This window comes from Sapajus apella, unplaced genomic scaffold (genome assembly GCF_009761245.1).
Source record: "Sapajus apella isolate SASKATOON/1434 unplaced genomic scaffold, GSC_monkey_1.0 scaffold6, whole genome shotgun sequence".
In the NCBI taxonomy this organism is placed as follows: Eukaryota; Metazoa; Chordata; class Mammalia; order Primates; family Cebidae; genus Sapajus; species Sapajus apella.
Genome location: NW_022436946.1, coordinates 20784253 through 20806456, shown reverse-complemented (window position 1 = coordinate 20806456; position 22204 = coordinate 20784253). Strand labels below are relative to the sequence as shown.

General features: G+C 36.0%; 1 protein-coding gene across 7 annotated transcripts in view; it reads left to right on the top strand.

Annotated features, from left to right (window-relative positions):
- Positions 1–22204, top strand: part of LAMA2 (laminin subunit alpha 2) — a 618514-nt gene that overhangs the window by 366745 nt on the left and 229565 nt on the right. For all 7 annotated transcript variants that reach the window (XM_032274826.1, XM_032274824.1, XM_032274825.1 and 4 more), the window contains 4 exons: positions 2657–2784; positions 12258–12344; positions 19556–19767; positions 21472–21578. In XM_032274826.1, the coding sequence (XP_032130717.1) occupies positions 2657–2784; positions 12258–12344; positions 19556–19767; positions 21472–21578 (534 nt within the window). The remainder of the gene's footprint in view (positions 1–2656; positions 2785–12257; positions 12345–19555; positions 19768–21471; positions 21579–22204) is intronic.

Sequence of the window (22204 nt, the reverse complement as noted above, 5' to 3'; positions counted from 1 at the left end):
GCAGAAATGCAATTTAAAATGGTGCCAATTTAGGTGGATATCATATTCTCATTTCCCTGAAGAATTTAAGGCGGACCCTGTTGTCTTTAATTCTTAATGTTCTCTCTTTCTCTTGCTCATTTTCCCCCATTTCTCTTCTACTTAAAAGCTTCTGGGAAAAATCCGAAATGAAAATTCAGGGCTTTTGTTTCAATGTAATTTGGCATTAAGGTTTATTGATGCTCTTTCTCTTTTCTCTATATAAGATTTTGTTTAATTGCATTGCATTATAAAGCATGAAAGCCTTAATTTGTGGATCAGTAGATTTTTGAAATGACATTTTTATGAATAGAAAGACTAAGTGATTTTCATTTTAATTATGCCATAAGTGTTTTAAAATGTACTTTGGGAAAAATATTGGGTTACCTTTAAACACTTTACTAACATGCAATAGGAAATAATATTCAGCCCAAAAATGACATGTATTTCTTTTACTTACCCTAGGAGGACAAAAATAAGTGTGTCATGACACCAAACTCATAATGTTCCCTATAGTCATATTTTATGTTGAATTCATTAGGATAAAAATCAAATAAAATGTTCATGCTAAATTCATTAGGAGGAAATCAAATTGGTCCATTTGGTGATGTGATATTTCTAAAAATGAAAGCCTTTTTAACGAATAAAACAGTGTCATTCAGCATAATTTTGAGAAGAAGAAGAGAGGAAACAGTGTTGTGTGAGACTCTCTACTAATGAAACCTAGTTTATTGACTTTGTTTCATGACAGGGAGATAGGAGTTCTCCTTCAAAGACCAGAGTGGTCTTGAGGAAACAGTGAATATCTTGATGATAAAGACAGAATCTGGTATTCTCTGAATTTTCTAACATAGCTAGTAAATAGGTGATCATGTAGGGTATGCTGACTTTCAAGTGCCCTTTCTCCAAAATGGTATTGATAACTAAGTGCTGATATTCCATTTGGAGTATATGGGCTCTGATGTAATATACAAAGAGGAAAATATTTGTATGCTGCTCATCAAGGGCATCCTTACTATTCAGTTCACCCAGCATTTTAGCTTCTTATTTATTTTTCATGGTTTTTCCCCAGCATTAAATAGCATGATTTTTACTATGAAAAATAAATTTATAAATGAATGCTTTTTAATTTAGCTTGCTTTAATATTTGATTATAAATTAACTGACATATATTTTGGACATCAGAACAAAATTTAAACTTCTGTAATAGTGTAGGTCTGTATGAAGAACGCATTTTAACTGGAAGTACGTTTGAAGTAACCTAGGAAGTATTCAGTGTCACATGGGAAGATTGCATGCTTGCTTCTTCTCATGGTTCTTGTGATATATGATGTGAGCAAAAATTTGTTAAGTGCTTTTGTTACAAGACATCTGTAAAATTCAGCAATCCATCAGAGTGAAACTTCCATCTTTTTGTTTTGATTTCCATTATGTTGATAGTTTGATGCTGTTTTCTGGACTCCATGACAAAAATGCTTGAGTTATAAGATGGCATTTATTTAATGAAATGTGACATTAGAAAATATAAAAACTACCTGTTATTTCTCTTTTAAATCAATAAGTAGAAAAAACAGGGTCTCTGAGTTATGCAAGATTTTCAGTTGAATGTTAGAAATGCCATTTTCCACACGTTTAAGGCATAATTTTTTGATTCAATTTTTAAAATTCTTAAGTCTTTGAAGACATAATTTTTAGTTCTATCACTGAGATAACATACAAAGAATTTTTCAAAAAACAATTCTTTAGTGATAAATTAGTCTAGCTAAACTTGAAAATTGAAAGGAAATGAAACAAAGATCAAATCAAAGGGAAAAATCTTTCTTCAAATCGATCCATGTTTTGTTTATTAAATCACAATATGCTGCATTATTAAGGCAACTATTCATAGTGAAGTTGACCTTAATGCTATCTTTTAAAAAGTTTTGTTAAAAATAAATTTGAGAGAGAATTTTAAATAACTTAAAGAAAAGCCTATTTTCAAATATCACCAGTTACTACAGAAACACATATTCACATTTAGTTGATGTAACTGGCATGTGATGTTTAAATTTTTTCAATTTTCTCAATGTTTAATTATGAGACAAGCAAGCTTTTCACAGATGTAATACAGTAGTCATTGTCCAAATCATTAGAGTCCACTGAGGCCAAAATTAATGTCTGCGCTAAGAGGACATAGCCCCAGAGGATTTGTATAATTAACCACAGTTCCCATTAAATCAGCAATTTCATGCTGAACAATTGATTTTTACCTAGAATCATCTACAATTTCCATTAAACATATTTTATTTGCACCTTATGACTACACACACACACACACACACACACACACACACACAATATCATGTATTAAGAGAAAAACTATAGAAAAAATGAAGTAAGATTTGCATAACAAAAAACAATAAAATGAATTTCAGTCATGTTTTTGTTAAGTATGCATATGCGGAAATTACTGTGTAGCTTATATGTTAGATATTAAATTAGCTTTCAATGCTATTTCCCTGCTGTAAAATTGACCATTTAACATGGAAAAAATATTCTTGCTGGTGGGGAGCAGACTAATGATTTTGTAGACCTATTTTTGGCAACATATTGATGCCTGAGACCAAAATAATAAACTCTGATGTGCATTCTTCCTCAGAACTGTAAGGATCACACAAGCGGCCCATACTGTGATAAATGTCTTCCTGGTTTCTATGGTGATCCTACTAAAGGAACCTCTGAAGACTGTCAACCCTGTGCCTGTCCACTCAATATCCCATCCAATAAGTAAGTACAAAATTACTCCATGAAGCAGTTCAGCATCCATTTCTGCAAGCACTTTTAATATCAAATATACTCTTTCTCTTATCCCATGTAAATAAATAATAAACGCAGACATGAATTTTTTCAGGAAGGTAATATGAATTTTTCCAAACATTAGATATTTAAAATTATAATGATTTATTTTTAAGAATTTGTAATTTTTTAGCTCAAGTTTTGGTGATTTAATATCTAAGAGTAGAGCTCAAAGAGAATTTCCACACCAATTCCAAAGAACAGAAATATTTTATACAAACACATACATGTGCATGCATGTACGCACCTACACACAGATCCATACCCATCTTCATACCTTAATAAAAGGATACAAATACAGCTAATTTGGGTTCTAGCCACACATATTTTTTGGTGAATCTTACGCTAGTAATAAACCTCTCAAAAGGTAAAATAAAGGGACTGAATTAACTGATTTTTAAGCACTCATCCTATCCCTTTAAAAAAAAAAAATTCCAGTTGTTCACCTAGAACAACCACCTCTTAGAGCAGATTTTAAAAACAAACAACAAGAATGCTTGAATTCCTCTTTCCTTAACTTTTAGGGGAATGCTATAGCCAGCTGCTTGAATTCACATTCTCTCAGGGCAGCCATCTCGAAGTAAACAGCTAAGCACACCCCAACCAAAAATATTATATTTTGTTTTTAAATTAGGATACTAGGTTGAATAAAAATCAACCATTTTTACTTGACAGCAATTACAAATAACTACACTTTTAAATCAGAGGAAATTCTTTTCTAAAGAACTATCTTAAAGGTAAGCTCAGTGTATAATAAAGTTCATATCATGTTGTACGCTTTCCAGCTATGTCTAGGCACTGTGGTAACAGTGACAGAGCAAAAATTTTCAATGATTTTTAAGGGAAATCTGTCAGGTGCACTCTTTTTTTTTTTTTTTTTTTTTTTTGAGACGGAGTTTCACTCATGTTACCCAGACTGGAGTGCAATGGCGCGATCTCGGCTCACCGCAACCTCCGCCTCCTGGGTTCAGGCAATTCTCCTGCCTCAGCCTCCTGAGTAGCTGGGATTACAGGCACGCACCATCATGCCCAGCTAATTTTTTGTATTTTTAGTAGAGACGGGGTTTCACCATGTTGACCAGGATGGTCTCGATCTCTTGACCTCGTGATCCACCCACCTCGGCCTCCCAAAGTGCTGGGATTACAGGCTTGAGCCACCGCGCCCGGCCCAGGTGCACTCTTTTAATGTGAACATGTGATCAAGTAAGTCATACTTCAAGCTCTTACCCAGAATGTGCCTAATTAAAATGGTCTTTTGTTAGTTTCAATGAATGCTATAAGCTAAAGACTTTGAGAATAGTTCTGACATTAAGTTTAAATGTTCTCCTTGGAACTGTGCTTCCTACTGTTCGATCCACATGAAATCTTTATCCTCCCAAGGACCCTATTTACTCGGAAATTTTTACCTTACTCATTTGGAAAAGAAGAGAAAGAACTACTACTTAATGAAAGCAGACTACTAGATTCTAGGCCAAACACTATATTTGGTATTGTTTCACCTTCAACTATAAGTCAGTAAAGTAGATGTTATTATCTCCATTTTATAGATGAAGAAATGAAAGCTATTAGTAGAAAAATAACATTATGGTGCCAATTCTGTAGCCAGAATCTTTGATTTAAATGCTAGGTTCCATTCTTTCCAGCTGTGCAACTTTAGGCAAGTCACTGAAACTCTCTGTGCCTCAGTTCTGTCATCATTAGTTGTAATAATAGGACTCTTATAGGGTTGATGTGGGAAAGACATAATTAAAATGTGTAAACCACCCTAAACTGTGACTGAATATGGTGAACCCAGTCTAAGAGCTGATTGTTATTAACCTCCTCAGAGTCATAAAGCATTGAAGTATCCAAGTTGAAATTTTAGTTTTAAAATCCATGTGCTTTCCAAATGTCTATAGTCTGCAATGAAGACTTCTTGAAAAAAAAATACACACTGCATTTTAAGTGATAACACTAAAAGCAATAATTAATTCATTGGATAAGTCAATTTATCTAGCAAGGCTTTGAGAAAATAAGACATTGGTTTAATGCAGGTGCCCTTAACCATCCATGGCCTGTTAGTAACCAACCATCCATAGCCTGTTAGGAACCAGGCCACCTAGAAGGAGGTGAGTGGTAGACATTACCACCTGAGCTCTGCCTTCTATCAGATCAGGCAGGCATTAGATTTTCATAGGGGCTCAAACCCTATTGTGAACTGTACCTGCGAGGGATCTAGGTTGTGTGCTCCTTATGAGAATCTAACCAATACCTAATGATCTGATGTGGAACAGTTTTATCCCAAAATTCCTCCCCTGCATCTGTGGAAAAAATTGTCTTTCACAAAACCAGTACCTGATGCCAAAAATGTTGGGGACCACTAGTTAATATATATTAGTGATCAGAGCATTTCTAGGGCTTAAAGCATTAGCCTAGACGGGCAAAAAACTGAAGATTCTTTAAAAACCAAGGATGTCAGAGAAGAGGAAGAAGGCAAGAGAGAAACCTACTGGAAAATAATGAATATAGGAGAACAAATGAAATACACTTCTTCATTATTAATGGCTGAGTAGCCATTGATACTCAAGTCTATGATAGTCATAACATGACACAAAACCTGCATTCTGGTGAATATGTGAAGGATTAGCTCACCCAATGGAAGACCTACTCACTGACCATGGCTAAATGGCATTCTCTTCTCTTAACCAGCCTCATTTACATGAAACTCATTGTTCATGACTAACTTTCATAGAGGAAACCAGAAGGATTGCATCTGGCCACTTGTATTGCATCTCCTTCTCAGCCAAAATGTCATGGGCATTATTAGCATGACTATCAATCCAGCAGAGCTGGCTGCTCATTGCATCATGTGAATTCTAGCTGAATACGTTTTAAAATTATATAATTGATTATGTAGATCCTATGGATTTACCCTCAAGTCTGACCAACATTACTATAAATGCAGGGGAAGCATTAGGGAGATAATTTTGCTTGGATAATTATAGGCATTCATGATGCATCGTTGTCTCTTTATTTGCTGTGCATTTGCTTTGATAATGGGTTCTAATTGTTGTTTCTGAAAAAGAAAGAGAGTCTGTGAGCATTAAAACACCATCCGTCAGTGTCAAAGGGACTGGAGTTCCAGTGTCCAATAATGGTATTTCCTAAAATATGTGTATTCCCATTTGGCATAATGATGTTGATCCTGATTTTTAAAAATACAGACAAGACAATATTAACAATACCAGTAACACCAAATATTAAAAAAAATTCCATTTTCAAAGTGCTTTCACTTACAGTAAGTGATTAATAATTATTAGTAAATATTAATTAGCAAATTATCAAATATTAATATTAAAAAATTAAAACTAGCAAACTAGCAAATATTAATAATTAGAAAATTATTAAATAAAACATATTTTAATAGTAAAATTGGGAATAGAGTAGCAATCTATTTTAAATTCCAACTTTCAATGTGGTATTTTAACAAGTAGAAAGAGAGGGCAGAGATAATTCACTTAGTTTATAAATCCTGAAGGTTTGTGATAGGGTTATAATGTCTTTTACATTTAAAACAGTTTAAAACAATTTTACATTTAGAACAACTAGAAAATTATCATAGTTTAGCTGCACAGCTGTGATGAGAAAAATCCATTTTCATCTAACAACCTGAAATGTCTAAAAAAAAGAATCACTAAACAAGACACTTAATGACCTAGGGAAACTATTCTTTTTAAAAAGATTTATAAAAAACATTACTGTTATAATGTGAGCTAGAAACTCTGATGTATGAATTGAATATTTGCATATAGTCCTGAAGATGAGATTTTAATTTCCAGGGGTTATTCAGAGAAGAAAAAAAAGGGAGCTAAAGGTTGCCGCAACCTTCATGGGAAGTCTAAAGCTTACTGATAGTTTTACCTTGGTGATTTATCTATTTAATCCCTCATCATAAATCTTATAGATCACTAGCATTTTGGCTCCAAATTTCTTAGATAATATTGCTAAATAAATCAAATGTGTAAGAAGATAGAGATAGATTGGTATAATTATTATAATGTATGAATACAGACAAGCATATAATATTTAAATTATGCATATATATCAACTTCATCAACTCCTGCGGTCACTGTGCTTGGCCATCTCATTTTGTTGATGTATATATTCTAGCTATAGATTGTAATTAGGCAGTAAAATTTATCTGTAGAGAAGCAAATAAAAATGTAAATATTTCAAATGTTTTATATTCATTAATTTCTGGCATCACATAGCTTATAGGTTAAATAAAATAAGAAAGTGACATGTGAATGTCTGCCTTTGAATACTTAGGATGTGTTTGAATATATAATATTATTGAAGTTGTTATAGATTTTCATCAGTTATATAATAAAAGATATTATTGGCACAAGGCTGAACAGAGGTATGTCCTCAATATGATTTGTCTACTGATAGTATTATAAATAATACTGCTTTGCGTGGGTCAGGAATACTGAAATTTAAGTTTTTGAAAGAGTGAAACTTTCAAATTTGAGCTGACCTTTGGGCTTACTTAAGAGACCATGCTGAATGCCCATTGTTAAAATTAATATAGAGAAATATATTCCAAGATAAGAGGCAAATTTAAGGAAACATTCAATTCAACCATATTCTCTAGAAAACTGAGAATGCTCTAGATGTTTTAGTGTTCTTTCCTACGCAACGTTTTATGTCCACATGGGAGATTATGATGGGTTTTCCTAGTTCCATATACCAAAGGAAAAAAACTAAAGTTCAGAGAAATTAAATGCCTTGGTAGTGATTATACAGATTGCTTGTGGCAGAACCAATATTAGAACTCATATATTTTGACTCACCTCTCTGTGCTTCTTCCAATGGGGCTACAGTAATAGAAACAATTACAGAAACATTGAAAAGAAGCAAAAAAAAAAAAAAAGAATTTAATGTCAGACAAACTGTAAATGCTCACTGTAAAAATCAGTAAATCTTCACTGTTTGGCAAGAGTTATGTTAACTATGCTACATAGTTACAGTTATGTTAACAGTTATGTCATTAAATATTAATTAAATATCTTAATTAAATATCTCTATTAATTAAATATCTTAAACATTAAACAAATCAACATATCTTAATTTGTTTAAAAATGTGTAAAAAAAAGGTAAAGTTTTTAAAAAGTTACTAAATTGTATCTATAATTTATTTTGACACTATGCTTCCATACTTTCTCAGTATAAAAGGGTTTATCAGATCAATCATGTTATTCCATTTTGCAGCATGGGAAACAAGTTTAGAGAAACATATCATTCAAAGACATATTTAGAAAATAAATCAAATCTAATTACAAAATCCAATTGTGGGGATTAAATCAGATTTCATAGTATTTAAAGGTAATTAAAGAAATAAATGTTTGCTGAATGACTCTGCTGAGAATAACTGGGAGAGATCATTGAGCTGAAGAAGAAAAAACTTAGAAACTTCAGAAATGTATGAAGCCAACACCAAAATCATGAAGTAAATGAATTTTTTTCTTCATTTTCCTCTCAGTCCCCTGCCCCTTTTCAGTTGTGTGTGGATATTCTCATTACCCTCCCCTCTAACTTCCCCACTGCCATTTTGTAGCCACTCAAAACGGTTTCTCTTTTCCTACCCAACTGTCCAAGATAAGAATTTAGTTGAAAGGAGCCCTGATCCCCTGTTGTATAAGCAAATACAGAACATGCCCTGATTCTCTAACCCTAATGATGGAAGTTTCAATAGTATGCCATTGATTAAAGAAGTGGTTGTTTTATATCACATCTCAGTCCTAAGAAGTAATTCATTGTATTTTATTCCAAATGCATGACAGTTAAAGATATATAAAACAGTTTCACACATTTACTTAATATGTGTTTAGTTTTATTTTAGGGTGTTGGATTAACTCTCTGGGAGCATTTTACATTAGAACTGAATTTTAGGACCCATAGGAGCAGTTTCCCCAATGTCTGATAATTGGGAATTGTTGAGCTTCTGTTGAGCAATTGTTTTGCTTTTGGCTTCTCTGAATCATTTACCTGTTGACTGTCCCCTTTTGCATTAGCTGTGAAAACCTCAAAGCCAAATGTTGATCCTCCATAAACAAATGAACATACCTTATAACATGCTTTTTGAACTCTAAATACATCCTTGAGTTTATCTTTTTTTTAGTATTTCTTTCTCTTTAACCTCACTTTATTCTTAATGCACATATTTATATAGAATTAAATTCTTTTTAGAGCAAGGTTGTTTCTGTATGTATGCATTCACATACTTAAACATATATACATATGTTGACATATATATTCACATGTATACACATGCATACGCATACATATATACATGCTTATAAGTAGATTATTATAAAAATAAAAGTATGTATTCATCCATCAAGAGGGATAACTTCCATGTGCATGTCCTTACTGTTTATCCCAATAACAGCTTCCCTTCCTCCCCTATTTGTGGAAAACACCTGCCGCTCTTGGCTTTTTTGTGTTTCCTTGTGGCATGATTTGGATAGTCCAGGATGAAGAACATTCTCTGCTGGTGTAGAGCTCGCCAAATAGAGTTAAATGACATAATCTTGGAATCACTTGAAGTCAGTGATGATCTCACATTTTCCTCTTTGTGTCACGGAACAATAGCTTCATGCCTTGGCCATAATCAGTGCTAAGTCTGCTACATTTGCCAATGCAAATTCTGTAGACTTTTTTATTGTGCATGTTTATTTCTCATTCTAGTTTTATTTTTGTTGTTGAATGCCATCTTCTGCCATAGCTGTAACTGCAATTACAGCAGTAAGAGAGTGAATCTTCAGCTTATTCTGTTGAAAGAATATCAAAGCACAAATACAGATATAATTTGTGAGAGAGTTTTATTTGGATGCATCATGTCGAGTAATTTATATTACTAGAAGGTTAAACTTACTTAATGCTTACCAGTAGGTTTCAATGACAATTGGTTATAGAAAGAGGAGGACATCACATTAAGAATCTAAAGTCCTAGATGCATACTAAATTATCCCGGAAATTTAGTATATGACCTTTGTTAAGAAAAACTCTGCCTGCCCCAGCCAGCTCTAGGATTTTATGAAACATGATAAAATTGTGAAAGTACTCTGAACTGTAAGGAGCTGGTCAAATCTAACATATTTTTATTACTTAATTTTTTTTTCTTGAAAAATTGTTGGCTTTTGTCAGTGAGCATCTTTTACTTATGTTGGTTTTAACTGACATGTGAGTGTATTTAAGAATTTGAAATCTATTTTATGAATAGCTTTAAAATGTCAAGGCTAGTCATAGTGACTCATGCCTGTAATCCTAACACTTTGGGAGGCCAAGGCAGGTGGACCACTTGAGGTCAGTAGTTCAAGACCAGCCTGGCCAATATGATGAGATCCCATTTCTACTAAAACTACAAAAATTAGCTGGGTATGGCCACACATGCTTATAATCCCACTACTTGGGAGACTGAGGCATGAGAATCGCTTGAACTCAGGAGGTAGAGGTTGCAGTGAGCCAAGATCATGCCACTGCACTCCAGCCTGAGCAATAGAGACCCTGTCTCAAAAAAATAAAATAAAATAAAATAAAATAAAATAAAATAAAATGTAGGAAACCTTGTCAACCAGCTTTGACACAAGTTATGATAGACTGACTTAGGATTATAAAAAATAATTAATATGATTTTCTTTCAATCAGTATAGTCCCACAGAAGTGGGAAACCCAGTGCTTCTGGTTGGAGTCAGTTTCTCAGTAGATGATGAGATAGTTACAGAATGACAGTTTTCAAAGAAGACATACAGAGATTGGTCAAAATGCACTTCCCACTTTTATATCTGTAAACAATAATAGCAAATCACTGAATGAGGATGAGAGAAAATCTTTTTTTTTTTTTTTCATTTTAACCTGTGCATCTTCAGTGCAGTAACCATCCTGTCAAGAAAAATCACCTATAGGGAGATGTCTTTGGGTCATGTGTAGCAAAGTATAGGATACTTTATAAAAGGAGGATCTCTACTTGCAGTGCACATGCTAAATATGTCTTGTCCACTGTTGACAGCTACCAAGACACCTTAATGTGGAATCTTTTATCTGAATAATATTTATAAATTCAAAGCATCCCAGACCAGGCTTTATCTCCTTGACCCAACAGATTCATTTGAAGTTTCCACTGAGTTGAAATGTTTAAAATGATAGACTGATCTGGTCCTAACATCTTGCTAGTATCCAAAATAAAAAAAGAACTATTAAATATTTACAGAGTTAAGCCAGAGAAATATTATTCAGAAATAGTGTTCATGATCTGATCTGCACCAAAGTTAAGAAGGTATTCCAAAGTAATTCAAGTGTCAGGAGCAGGATGAGATCAGGACTTGCAATGTTTAATTTATTGTTCTTTCTTTAATTCATTTAGCCATCAAACAAGTCTCTACTGAATTGCCCTGTCATATATAATAGAAAATAAATCTACTTGGGGAAAACATAGTAAGAGAAAGATTAATTGAGGGCATTTCCCTTTAAAACTGTACCGCAGCAGACCTTACAGACCAGAATGGTTGATGGCCCTTCAGAGAGCCAGTCGAGAACCACATTACCATGTGTCAGTCTTGGGGTAGGGCCTCATGTATTAGAGGTGTCTCTCACAAGGCAAAGAAGCATGGCTGGAGGGAAACATCTTGCTAAAGACTAAAGCTAGCTCCTGAGTTCCCTGCTCGTTCTTGATCTAGTGTTCAGCTCCGTTACTTCAGATCCAAATTAGAAATACATGCAAAGAGATAAGTGAACTTTGAAACATGCCAGGCGGTATGAGACGGCAAGGTTGCTTTTGTTTGGTTAGGTTTATGATAAGTTTAGGTAGAATATACACACTTGATCTCTTCTGAAAGCTTTCCTGAGGAGGCCATCAGTGTGAGGGCGTACCTGCAGCAGCCTGCACACAGCCACACCCCGCTATGGCGGTAGCTGAAGTAGGAAGCACTGTCACCACCACTACCACATGCTGAGTTTTCCAAAATCTCTAACCGGTTTCTCCAGGCTGCTTCCAATTCAGAGGGATTTGACTAGAGAAGAAAGTATGTGCAGTTGTGTATGAGCCAGGCTGGGGGGGATTTCTAAAGAGCAGCTATACTTTTCCACTTGTTACTGATGATCACTTCCCAGAGCAGTCAAAAGTCAGTTAATAACATGTCACAGGGATACTGCTCTCCACTGGGCTATATTCACGTCTGCAGAAATAGCAATGTCATTTCATCCTCCATTGGCCAGACCCTAATCTCTGTCTCTGAGGCAACAATGACCAGCCTGTACTCTTTTGCCAGAGCAGTAGTGGAGAGAGAGAAATGAGAAGATGCTGCTAATGACTTCGTGTATGTGCTTCTTTCTTGTCCCTGTTTTCTGCAACAACACCAACATAGCTTTAGCCCAACGTGCCATTTAGACCGGAGTCTGGGATTGATCTGTGATGAATGCCCTGCCGGGTACACAGGACCACGCTGTGAGAGGTAAGTGTATACTATACTGTCTTGCAAAATGATTTCTACCTTGGGAGTTATAAAACCAGAGATAGGGTCATCCTTTGCATCATCCTTTGGAGAAAAATGGCCACACTCAATGAAGAGAAATAAAGTTTCTCAACACACATGTCAAACAAATGCATTGTATTTTTGTAATTTATTTATTTTTCAGAAATTGCTTCATACATCTTCATTCACTCAGAGAATATCTGATTAATGTTTTAATTTTAAAGATTAAGTATTAACCCATAATCTTTGTAGAAAGTATTGCTCCAGTGGAAAATCACGCACTTTAAGATTTATCTTACTGTCTATGTAGGCACCATTTATTTTTCATAATTAGCTTTTTGTCCTTAAAATGTAGCTTAAATCCATAGTTCATAGTTCAGCCAGTGGTTCATAATTTACTTTAAATATATATGAAAATACAAACAAAACGTAATTTATTATCATGATTTATATCCTCTTCTAATTACTCCTAAACCAGTATTTTAATTCCTGTTGATTTTATAGGTTGCTTTGCAGCGGAAACAAGAGTATTATTTTGTGTCATTTGTGTGCTTATATTTCCTCCTGAAATGTTTTTGAAGAAATAATACTACATATTCAGTCTCAGCATAAAAATGATACCAACTTCCCCCTTGACATCATTGCCAAACGCAAAACCCTCCTTCTGGTTTCAGCACTGGCAATAGTCCCCGCTGCTACCCTTCCTGGGAAGGAGGGGTACAAAGGAAGTGACCTGTTTTCACTCATCGTCACTGAGGCTAACCCTGAAGAGGGCTATTTCTGCCCATCTTTTCCTGTCATCTTGGCAGCTATCACTCCTGTTTCAACCAGGATGCATAAAATCAATTAAGTGGAAGCCTATCACCCAGAGAAAATTTAGCTAGCAACTGGCAGTCTGTGGACAAAGTGCCAATGACAGTTCTAGCAGCAACAAGTACTATTTGTGAGTGTAAAAGCATCTGTAAATTAGGAATGGAAGAAAAAAAAGTGAAACAAGGAGGATTTATTTGCAATCAAGAAACTGGATATCTTTGTGTGTGTGTGTGTGTGTGTGTGTGTGTGTGTGTGTGTTTAAAGAAAGGCGTGTACATATTACTATGGTAGGAGAGCATATCATTGCCAAGATAGATTCACATCAAGTGCCTAAACCCCCCAGCTCACTATAGGCAACCCTTTTTTAGCAACTGGAAAATGACAGCTGCTATGTCATACAAGGCTACTAAATTCACTTATCTAGGTGAGCATACTCTCTGAAGTATTTATATTGCTTTGCTTCATGTACTATACTCTCTATACATGTTAGACAATAATTTCTGAACCATCCATAATTTAAAACCCTACATTTTATTTAGCAAACATCTGTTTAGTAACTGCCATGTGCTGGGTGCAGGGCTAGACACTGGATATAAATAGATGCATTTTCCCATCCTTGCCCTGCACATTTCACATCTTTCTTTAATGCAAGTGAGGATGGTTGCATGTATTCTTCAGAGAATTCTATTTGAATAGCAAAAATCACCAAGGAAAGAAATACCTGACAGAAAGCATGATTTCCTGTCTAAAATCTGTATTAATCTGATTCAGAAAAGATGGTAACATGCATATGCGGTGTAGTGAATGGCATATCTTATCTCCAGCTCCAGTTTTTTCACAATTGATACCGTATTTTTCTAGCCAGAATTTAGATTAGGGTTTTCCAGGAATATTTCAGATTTAAATTTCATTGTATTTATGTGAGCCAAAAGAACCCCTTAGAAGACCTAAAATATTAGGGAAACATTTTTGTTTGTTTGTTTGAAACGTGCCTGTTGAAGCAGAAGAGAGGGAAGATAAGGGTTAGGGTAGGGAGGAGATACTGGTTGCATTGAAAATCTTGTAATCAAAACCATTCTGTAAGTGATTTGTGTGATCAGCTTATGCACATCATCTAAATAAGACGAGAATTTAAAAACTAAAGCAACATTTCCCAAATTGTAGATGTTCCTGGAATAAAGAATTCTGTGATCACATAAGTTTTGGAAGCATCCATTTGCATGTTAAAAGTTCTGGCATGTCCTACAGTGTGTAATGAAGAATCTGTTCAATTTGTCTAGCTCAGCATTTCCTAAACTTATGTGGTCATAAACCCTCTGCTTTAACTACATAGCAAGAATATATCTCAGACTATAGCTCAGGTGGGACAAGGGTTATAGCTTTATAGTCTTTATCACAATTTTATTTCTATTTTGAGACCCCTTTCTCTATATGTGGGACCTGGGAGGGCTTAGAAACCTAATCTGAGCCCATTTAAAGTTGTTTTCTTCTCTCTCCACCTCCAAGCTTGAATCAAAGCTCTATCAAACTTGCCTAGTACCAAAAGGCTTGTACGCATGGGTAGAGGGCAGGGTATAAGGTCTGTGTGTATGTGTTGAGTAAGGGGACACGTGGTAGGGCCAGCCAGTGCTGAGTATTTCACCCAAGCACGCTTCTGCTGGCCTATCCCTTTTTCCCTGTCCTCCTAATTACCTTTCTCTTCAGGTCTAGAAAGTCTCTCTACCACTATCATTCCATTTTTGGGGGCACAGGGATCATTCAGCTTCTTTCATTCCACTCTAAGACCCACCAACATCTCTACCATCATCATTTTTCCATCTGCCTTTCTAATTCCATCCCATTTTCTATTTGGAAGAGGAGGAGCCAGATTTATGGAACTGGTGACTTTCAGAGCTCGTGGTCTGGAAGATTTCTATGTCTTTGCCTTCTGCCCTGTCAAATCCCTTCAGATATGTAGCACTAGATGGCCTTGCTTCTTGAATCGAGGGGGTGAAGAAAAACCGTGAACAGGAGAATGACCAAACAATATACGACAAAACATGGGTTGGTATTCTGTCACAAATAGAACACTTATTACAGCTTGGAAAACATTCACTTAGGGCCAAAATACCACCGTTTTTGAGGTATCACTACTTTGCTGGGGAATGTTTTAAACAAAGGAAAAAGAAGAGTCAGAGAGCGAGGGGAGAAGATATTTATTATGGCATCTTTTCTAAGATTCTAGACTTTTATCATCTGAACAAGAGGAAAAAAAATAACAAAGAGACAGCATCTTGAAAGGCTAAAAGGGATGGAGTAAGGATTGGAGCATCAAGAGCGGTTGAAAAGTATATGGAACAAAAACTGAGTTAGGTGCCGAGGATACCTGCTGGATCAGACACTAATTTACTTTCAGAATAGGTTTTTTGGCTCGCCAACATGTCATACATTATGGAGAAGGCATTTCAAAACGGCTGTGGCAAGTTCACCTTGTGGGTTCTGTAGGACAACGTGAAACCTAGTGGGATACATAGGCTTCTTAAGCCCTCCCTTCTTCCCAGCTGGCAAAATTTTAACCATTCCTCCTTAGGTGAGGAGAGAGGGGTCAAAGGCTAGGACTAATTTCACAATTGCCAATGAAAATGTAGAAGGTATTTGAATCCAATTGCTTAATATTTTGAAAATTCCCCTACAGTTGTATCAACAAGATTCATATTAAAGAAATTCCTTTTTGTTACTTAAATTTCAGTTCCAAAATCCCATTTAGATTTTGAGTGCTTTAAAACATCTGAATTCAGATCCAGTCAAATCACCCCTCTGATCACCATGCTGGTGAGACCTACTCACTTCTGAGTTTCCTTGTGCCTTTGGGTCCTGAATTCAGAGTATGGGCTACAGAAATAAAAGAGGAGAGGCAGTCATACCTGCTTGGTAGTACTGTTAGCAAAATTGCAGCTCCAACTGAGGAGTCAAGAGGCCACCCGTGTGGTTGTGCAGTTTGTACATTGCACAAAGGCACTCAGGGAGGGGGAAGATTGAGGGCTTGAATGCAGTTTGCCCTCGTCTTTTCCATGTGTTGCCTGGGTGTCTAGCTGTATCTACTATCTCTTCACTTTTTCTGCATATATCTAGAGAGGACACTTTTTTTCCAACTTGCAAAAGGCACCATGTGAGCAGGCAAACACCCTCAGTCTTTTGCTGATTATGTTAAATGGGAGGAAGTAAGAACACAGCGTCGCAGCACAGCCGCACTCCTTTATATGTCAGCCACCTTTTTTTGTGCCTTTGCCAATACTGTTCCCTCTGCCTGGAAGATTGCAGCCCTTTCACTCCTCCCCCTCAGGCTAACTAATCCCTGTTCAGCTCCCAAAATTCAGCACTATCATCCTGAAAGTGCCCTTGGGTTAATCCTGATCTGCGTTGGTTGCCCTTTTCTGTGCGGCCATAACAGCATTTGCATATCCCTAGTTGTTCTACTGCCACATTTTAAAATGTGTGTTCATTCTGCATGCGCTGTAGTATAAAGACCGTTCCTTATTTATATTAGTACCCTGCAGAAGTGCTCAGCTGATTTTTTTTAATGGGGTGGGGGGGAAACAAGAGCTTTTTTAATTTGCTTGGCTAGGTTAAGCTAACATTATATTGTTTCGTTGTTTTCAGTGTATAGATAATAGAAATGTAGGCAGTGATTTTAGCCAAAAGTTGCTGAAAAAATGATGGGGCAGAATGAGATAAAAGTCTCATCAGTGTGGTTGCTTCTCGGCACATCTGCTCTTTTTCTCCCTCTTCCTCTCTCTCTTCCTGTCTCCCTCCCCCCCCAATATTGTTCCTAAATTATCAATAACAGCAAGTGTAACAAATAACTGCATGTGTTGTCTGGAGCCTTATTTACATTTAAACAGTTCTTTTTCAAAATATTGCAACTTGGTTTGAAAAGGTTAACAGATGTGGAAAGGAACAATGGCTTTGTTATGTCAAGATGTCCGTTTCTAGCTAGGCCGTCAAACTGTTTTTTAAAATGCACTCATTCTGTCTTATATATGAAAATGAGAGGGCGTGGCATTTCACACTATAATTACTTTTGGTAGAGTGAAAATCCAAAGGACTGTGATTTGAACTAATTTTAATTAGGTGAATCCAACTTGATCAGACTGTAACACACTATTTTTATTAATAAAAGTTATATGATTAGCAGTATTGTATTCTCTGACCCTTGAATTGCTTTTTAATTCCTGACAGAACATCTTCATAAATCTCTAATACTGTTCTGTGTATAGACACACAACCATACACCAGTAATGTGCTGAAGTGTTGCAGAAAATAGTCCCACTGTCAATAACATGGCATATGAATTTCTGTCATGTATATTCACAAATTTTCCTTACATATCCTGTAAGAAAAAATAAAAGACAGATGATTCTTTAGTTATTCTATTTAATTATAGTTATTTTCTCCCTGAAATGAGTTTTTTTTTAATGGAGAATTTCAGTCTTATTAATTGGTATCGAAGTTAAGAAAAATTCCTGGACCTCTATATAATGCCATCTCTCCGAAGGGCAACAAGTCATCTTGAGGAAAGTGAGCTGAAAATAATAGGTTTTCGTTTGCTGTGATAATGATCATTGTATATCCTTGTTCCAGCGGAGCAAAGTCATTCTCTTAGTGGTAAACAAAATGAGATGTGAATATATGTGGATGTAAGCATAAGCTCTGAATATTAAATAAGGCAAGAAGAATCAGGTTAAAATTCAAAAGGATCTTCATATCTTTATCAAATACCACTCCTGAAGGGATTATGGGGGAATCTTATGCACTCACATTTTATTACATATTTCATAATAGAGAATTAATGAACAATTATATTTGTGGTTGGCAGTATTCTTCCAAGCAATATTATTTACAACTCTTAATTGTATAAAATATTTTGTGAATATAAGTAATTTCATTTTAAAAATTCTGAGAAAAGATCAAATCTACAAATTATGGTACCTACACATTTTTTAGAAAACTTGAAATAGTCAAAGGATCTGCACCAAATAAATTAATGACTCTGCCCCATAATTGTGATATTGTTAAAGTACTCTCAATGTAATGTACTAGATTTAAACCATTTCTGGTAGTAAAGAGCCTTTCTCTAAACGATGACTGCATATCTGTGAGTAGATGAGCATAAAAGTGGTGTGCTAGTGAGGAAATTATATTCCCACATTGTTTGTGATCCCCTTCAATTGTGTTACTTGCTACAAAAGGCTTTGTCTTGATAAGATGACAAAGATAACAGAGCTAGCCTGACCATAAGATTCAGATGCCCTGTTCTGTTTCTACTTTGGCAAATGTGGCTTAGTATGAAGCATGAGTAAATGTTATTGAAAGAGAGGACAGAACAGAATATAAATAGGTGCTGCCTATTAAGGACGTATCTGCATACCTGTAGCAATACATGGCATTTTAAAACATAACATTTGGGTCAGAGAAAATTTGCTGCTGTAATTTTTAAAAATCTTCTCTGCCATGCCCTATAAACAAACTTTTGTTTTTCATATAATATGTGAATAGGTTTCAGGAAGGAAGGAGGGAAGGAAGGAAGGAAGGAAGGAAGGAAGGAAGGAAGGAAGGAAGGAGGAAGGAGAGACAGAGAGGAAGGAAGGGAGAGAGGGAGGAAGGGAGGAAGGAAGGAAGGAAAGGAGGGAGGGACGGAGGGAGGGAGGGAGACGTAGAGTTTACTAACAGAGTTGCAGGCACAGTTCAACATTGCCTTATGGCATATTCCCATGATATGCAGGCATGCTTTCTCAGACTTCCCTTTAGTAAAGCCTTCATGAAAATCTGCCTCTGAATTCATATGCAAATACACACAAACAGATTATTAATTCAGATATACTGCAGCCCCCACCCAATTAGTAAGAATCTTCTGAGTCACAGTTTCTAATTAATAAATTCTGAACTCTTATTACTGAATTTCCTTGCAAGCCTGTTTCCTCATAACAAGTTCTGGCTGCAACAACAACAAAAAATGTGAACCTTACATATTTGTAGAAAATAACCCATTGGAGTACAGACATGCAATGTGTTGTACTACAAAGGCTTTCCAACATGGACCTGGATTCCTCCGGAGTGCCGGCAGCAGATTCTTACTATGCTTTAGTCTCGTCTTCAGTGCCAATGACAAGATTATTTTTTTTTCAGGCTGAAATCTAATTACTAGTGGCTGGCAGGATTTCATCTTGTAACTACACTGTAGTTGTAGAAAAACATTGTTTTAATCACCTCGTGTTTGAGAAAAGGAACACTTAAAAGGAGAAGCCATCATCCTGGGAGAGGGGGAGAATAAAAAATATGTAAACATTGCCCTGATTGAGATCTCCCCAAAGGCTCACTGATGAAATTTTTTGCCTTAGGTGTGCAGAAGGCTATTTTGGACAACCCTCTGTACCTGGAGGATCATGTCAGCCATGCCAATGCAATGACAACCTTGACTTCTCCATCCCTGGCAGCTGTGACAGCTTGTCTGGCTCCTGTCTGATATGTAAGCCAGGTACAACAGGCCGGTACTGTGAGCTCTGTGCTGATGGATATTTTGGAGACGCAGTTGTTGCAAAGAACTGTCAGCGTAAGTCCTGAACTATTGATGCTCCTGACAGAATTGATGTATTGTACTCAAAGTAGCTGATGAGCTCTTGAGCATGGATTGAAGAGTAGGAAATTATATGGAATACATGGTTGATAGATACACAGACTATATAGAGTCTGCATATTCCAGAGTATTTTCTCGTACTGACTATTAGAGTAAATCCTTTTAAAATTGCTGCATTATTGAATTGTCACTGTTTTCCAAATGATAAACATGTTTCTATAGACGTGAGGAATGAAGATTTTTTTAATGAACTTATGTCCACGGCAGGAAAGAAGAATTTGGAAATTAGATAGACCCCATGTATCCTTTTTTTGTTTATCTCAATTCTAATCACTTGCTTGAAATAAATTTTTCTGCCCATATTATTTCGGTGGTACCCATCAGAAGATGTTAATCAGTTATGCTTTCATAGGTTAACTTTACAGCATCGTACTTTGTAATAGATGTAAAATTCTGCCAATATTATCACACACAGCATTAGTCATTGTTGAGTGATTACCTCATTTTTGTTTCATACTACTCATTTTAGGACTATTTCTAGAATGCTCTTTCAGTGTTTTCCTTCCACAAAATTAGCTACTTTAGGGCTTCATCCATATTAGTATAATACATTTCTCCCCTCATCTTTACCGTTTTAGCTGTATTAATATGCTATAGAATTTGTAAATCCTTAATGTCAGTGCGATTATAATATGAAGGGGGATCTTGTTGCAGAAGGTCAAATGGAATGTAAATCCAGTGTTGGCACTTGGCCATGATCAGCTTCATCTACTATCAGAATCTTTAGGCAGAGTAGGTTATGAGACCAGCCTATCATTTCTGTCCAGTTTATGTGAGAGACTCTTCCAATTATCCAGGTGGGTCCCAGGACATGCAGAATTATAGAAACCACTGGAAATGTAGCCTATCATCAACTCTGCTATAAGCACCAAAGACCCAGTAGGGTACCCTATTTCATTATGAAATATGTCTCTCTCATCACAGGTTTAGAAGATGAGTTCCAGCTTTTTGTCATTTAAAAATGGTAATTTGTTGAATCAAAACCAAATCACTCTCTGGACCAATTGGTACCTATTAATATAACCTGTAAATTGATTGTTTTTTTAAAAGCAAAATTTCCAATGGCTCAAAGCGCCTTTAAACACTGGATTCTTGACAAATGTGTAAAATCATAGGGAGCTTAAGAAATTCTTCCTTTCAGACAGATCATCTAGGGTCATGAATTTTCTGTGGGAATTAAAGGATTTGGCACATAGAGGGTATCCAGTGAGTTCCTGAGTCCTGGAGATGCTCACACATAGTAGCTGTCTTTGGTAGCAGTGCTCGTGGTAGCTGTGCGTATCGATGGTTCACCAGCGAATTCTAGGGCAATGTTATGGCTTCTTTGAATATCAGTGTCTTCTTGCTCAAGATGGAATAATGGTGATGACATTAATATTTTAATAGCATGTGATAAGCCAGACATGGTGCTGAAGCCTTTACATGAATTATCTCTATAGCTTGTAAAGTCGTCATAGGGATTAAATGGTAGAATGCCTAACAGGACACTCAACAAATCAGAAAACAGTCTGTTACTGAACTTAGGTGTCCATGTTACCATGTGGGGTATATTATTATTTAACAAGCCTATTCAGACTATCAGAAAGCTTTCCTGACCACAGACCTCTCTTCTCTTTGCAGCCTGTCTCTGTAATGCCAATGGCTCTTTCTCTGAGATTTGCCACAGTCAAACTGGACAATGTGAGTGCAGAGCCAACGTGCAGGGTCAGAGATGTGACCAATGCAAGGTAAAGTAGAGCCTGACCCGTGAATTACTTCCTCCTTGCAAATTCTCATTGGCTTTTCGTGACATGTTTTGTATGCCTTCGTAAATTGAAAGGAAGATTTGGGATTATCTAGTTCTACAATTGAAATGACTTAATCGGTGAAAGGTTTTTTTCTTTTTCTTTCTTTCTTTTTTTTGAGACAAATTCCTGCTCCATCGCCAGGTTGGAGTGCAGTAGTGTGATGTCGGCTTGCTGCAACCTCCAACTCCTGGGTTCAAGCGACTCTCCTGCTTCAGCCTCCTGAGTAGCTGGGACTACAGGCTCATGCCACCACGCCCAACTAATTTTTTGTATTTTTTAGTAGATTTGGTGTTTCACCATGTTGGCCAGCATAGTCTCAATCTCTTAACCTCGTGATCTGCCTGCCTCAGCCTCCCAAAGTGCTGGGATTACAGGTGTGAGCCACTGCGCCTGGCCCAGGGAAAGGTTTTTTTTTTTTTTTTTTCAAACTAGAACAAAATTCATTGTACATTGCCATTTGACCTTAAACTTACTTTTTTTGGGCAGTGACTGTGTATAATATTTACTTGAATTCAGATATTTCTGAAACAAATAGCAGGCAAATTTAATCTTTTTTTTTTTTTTTT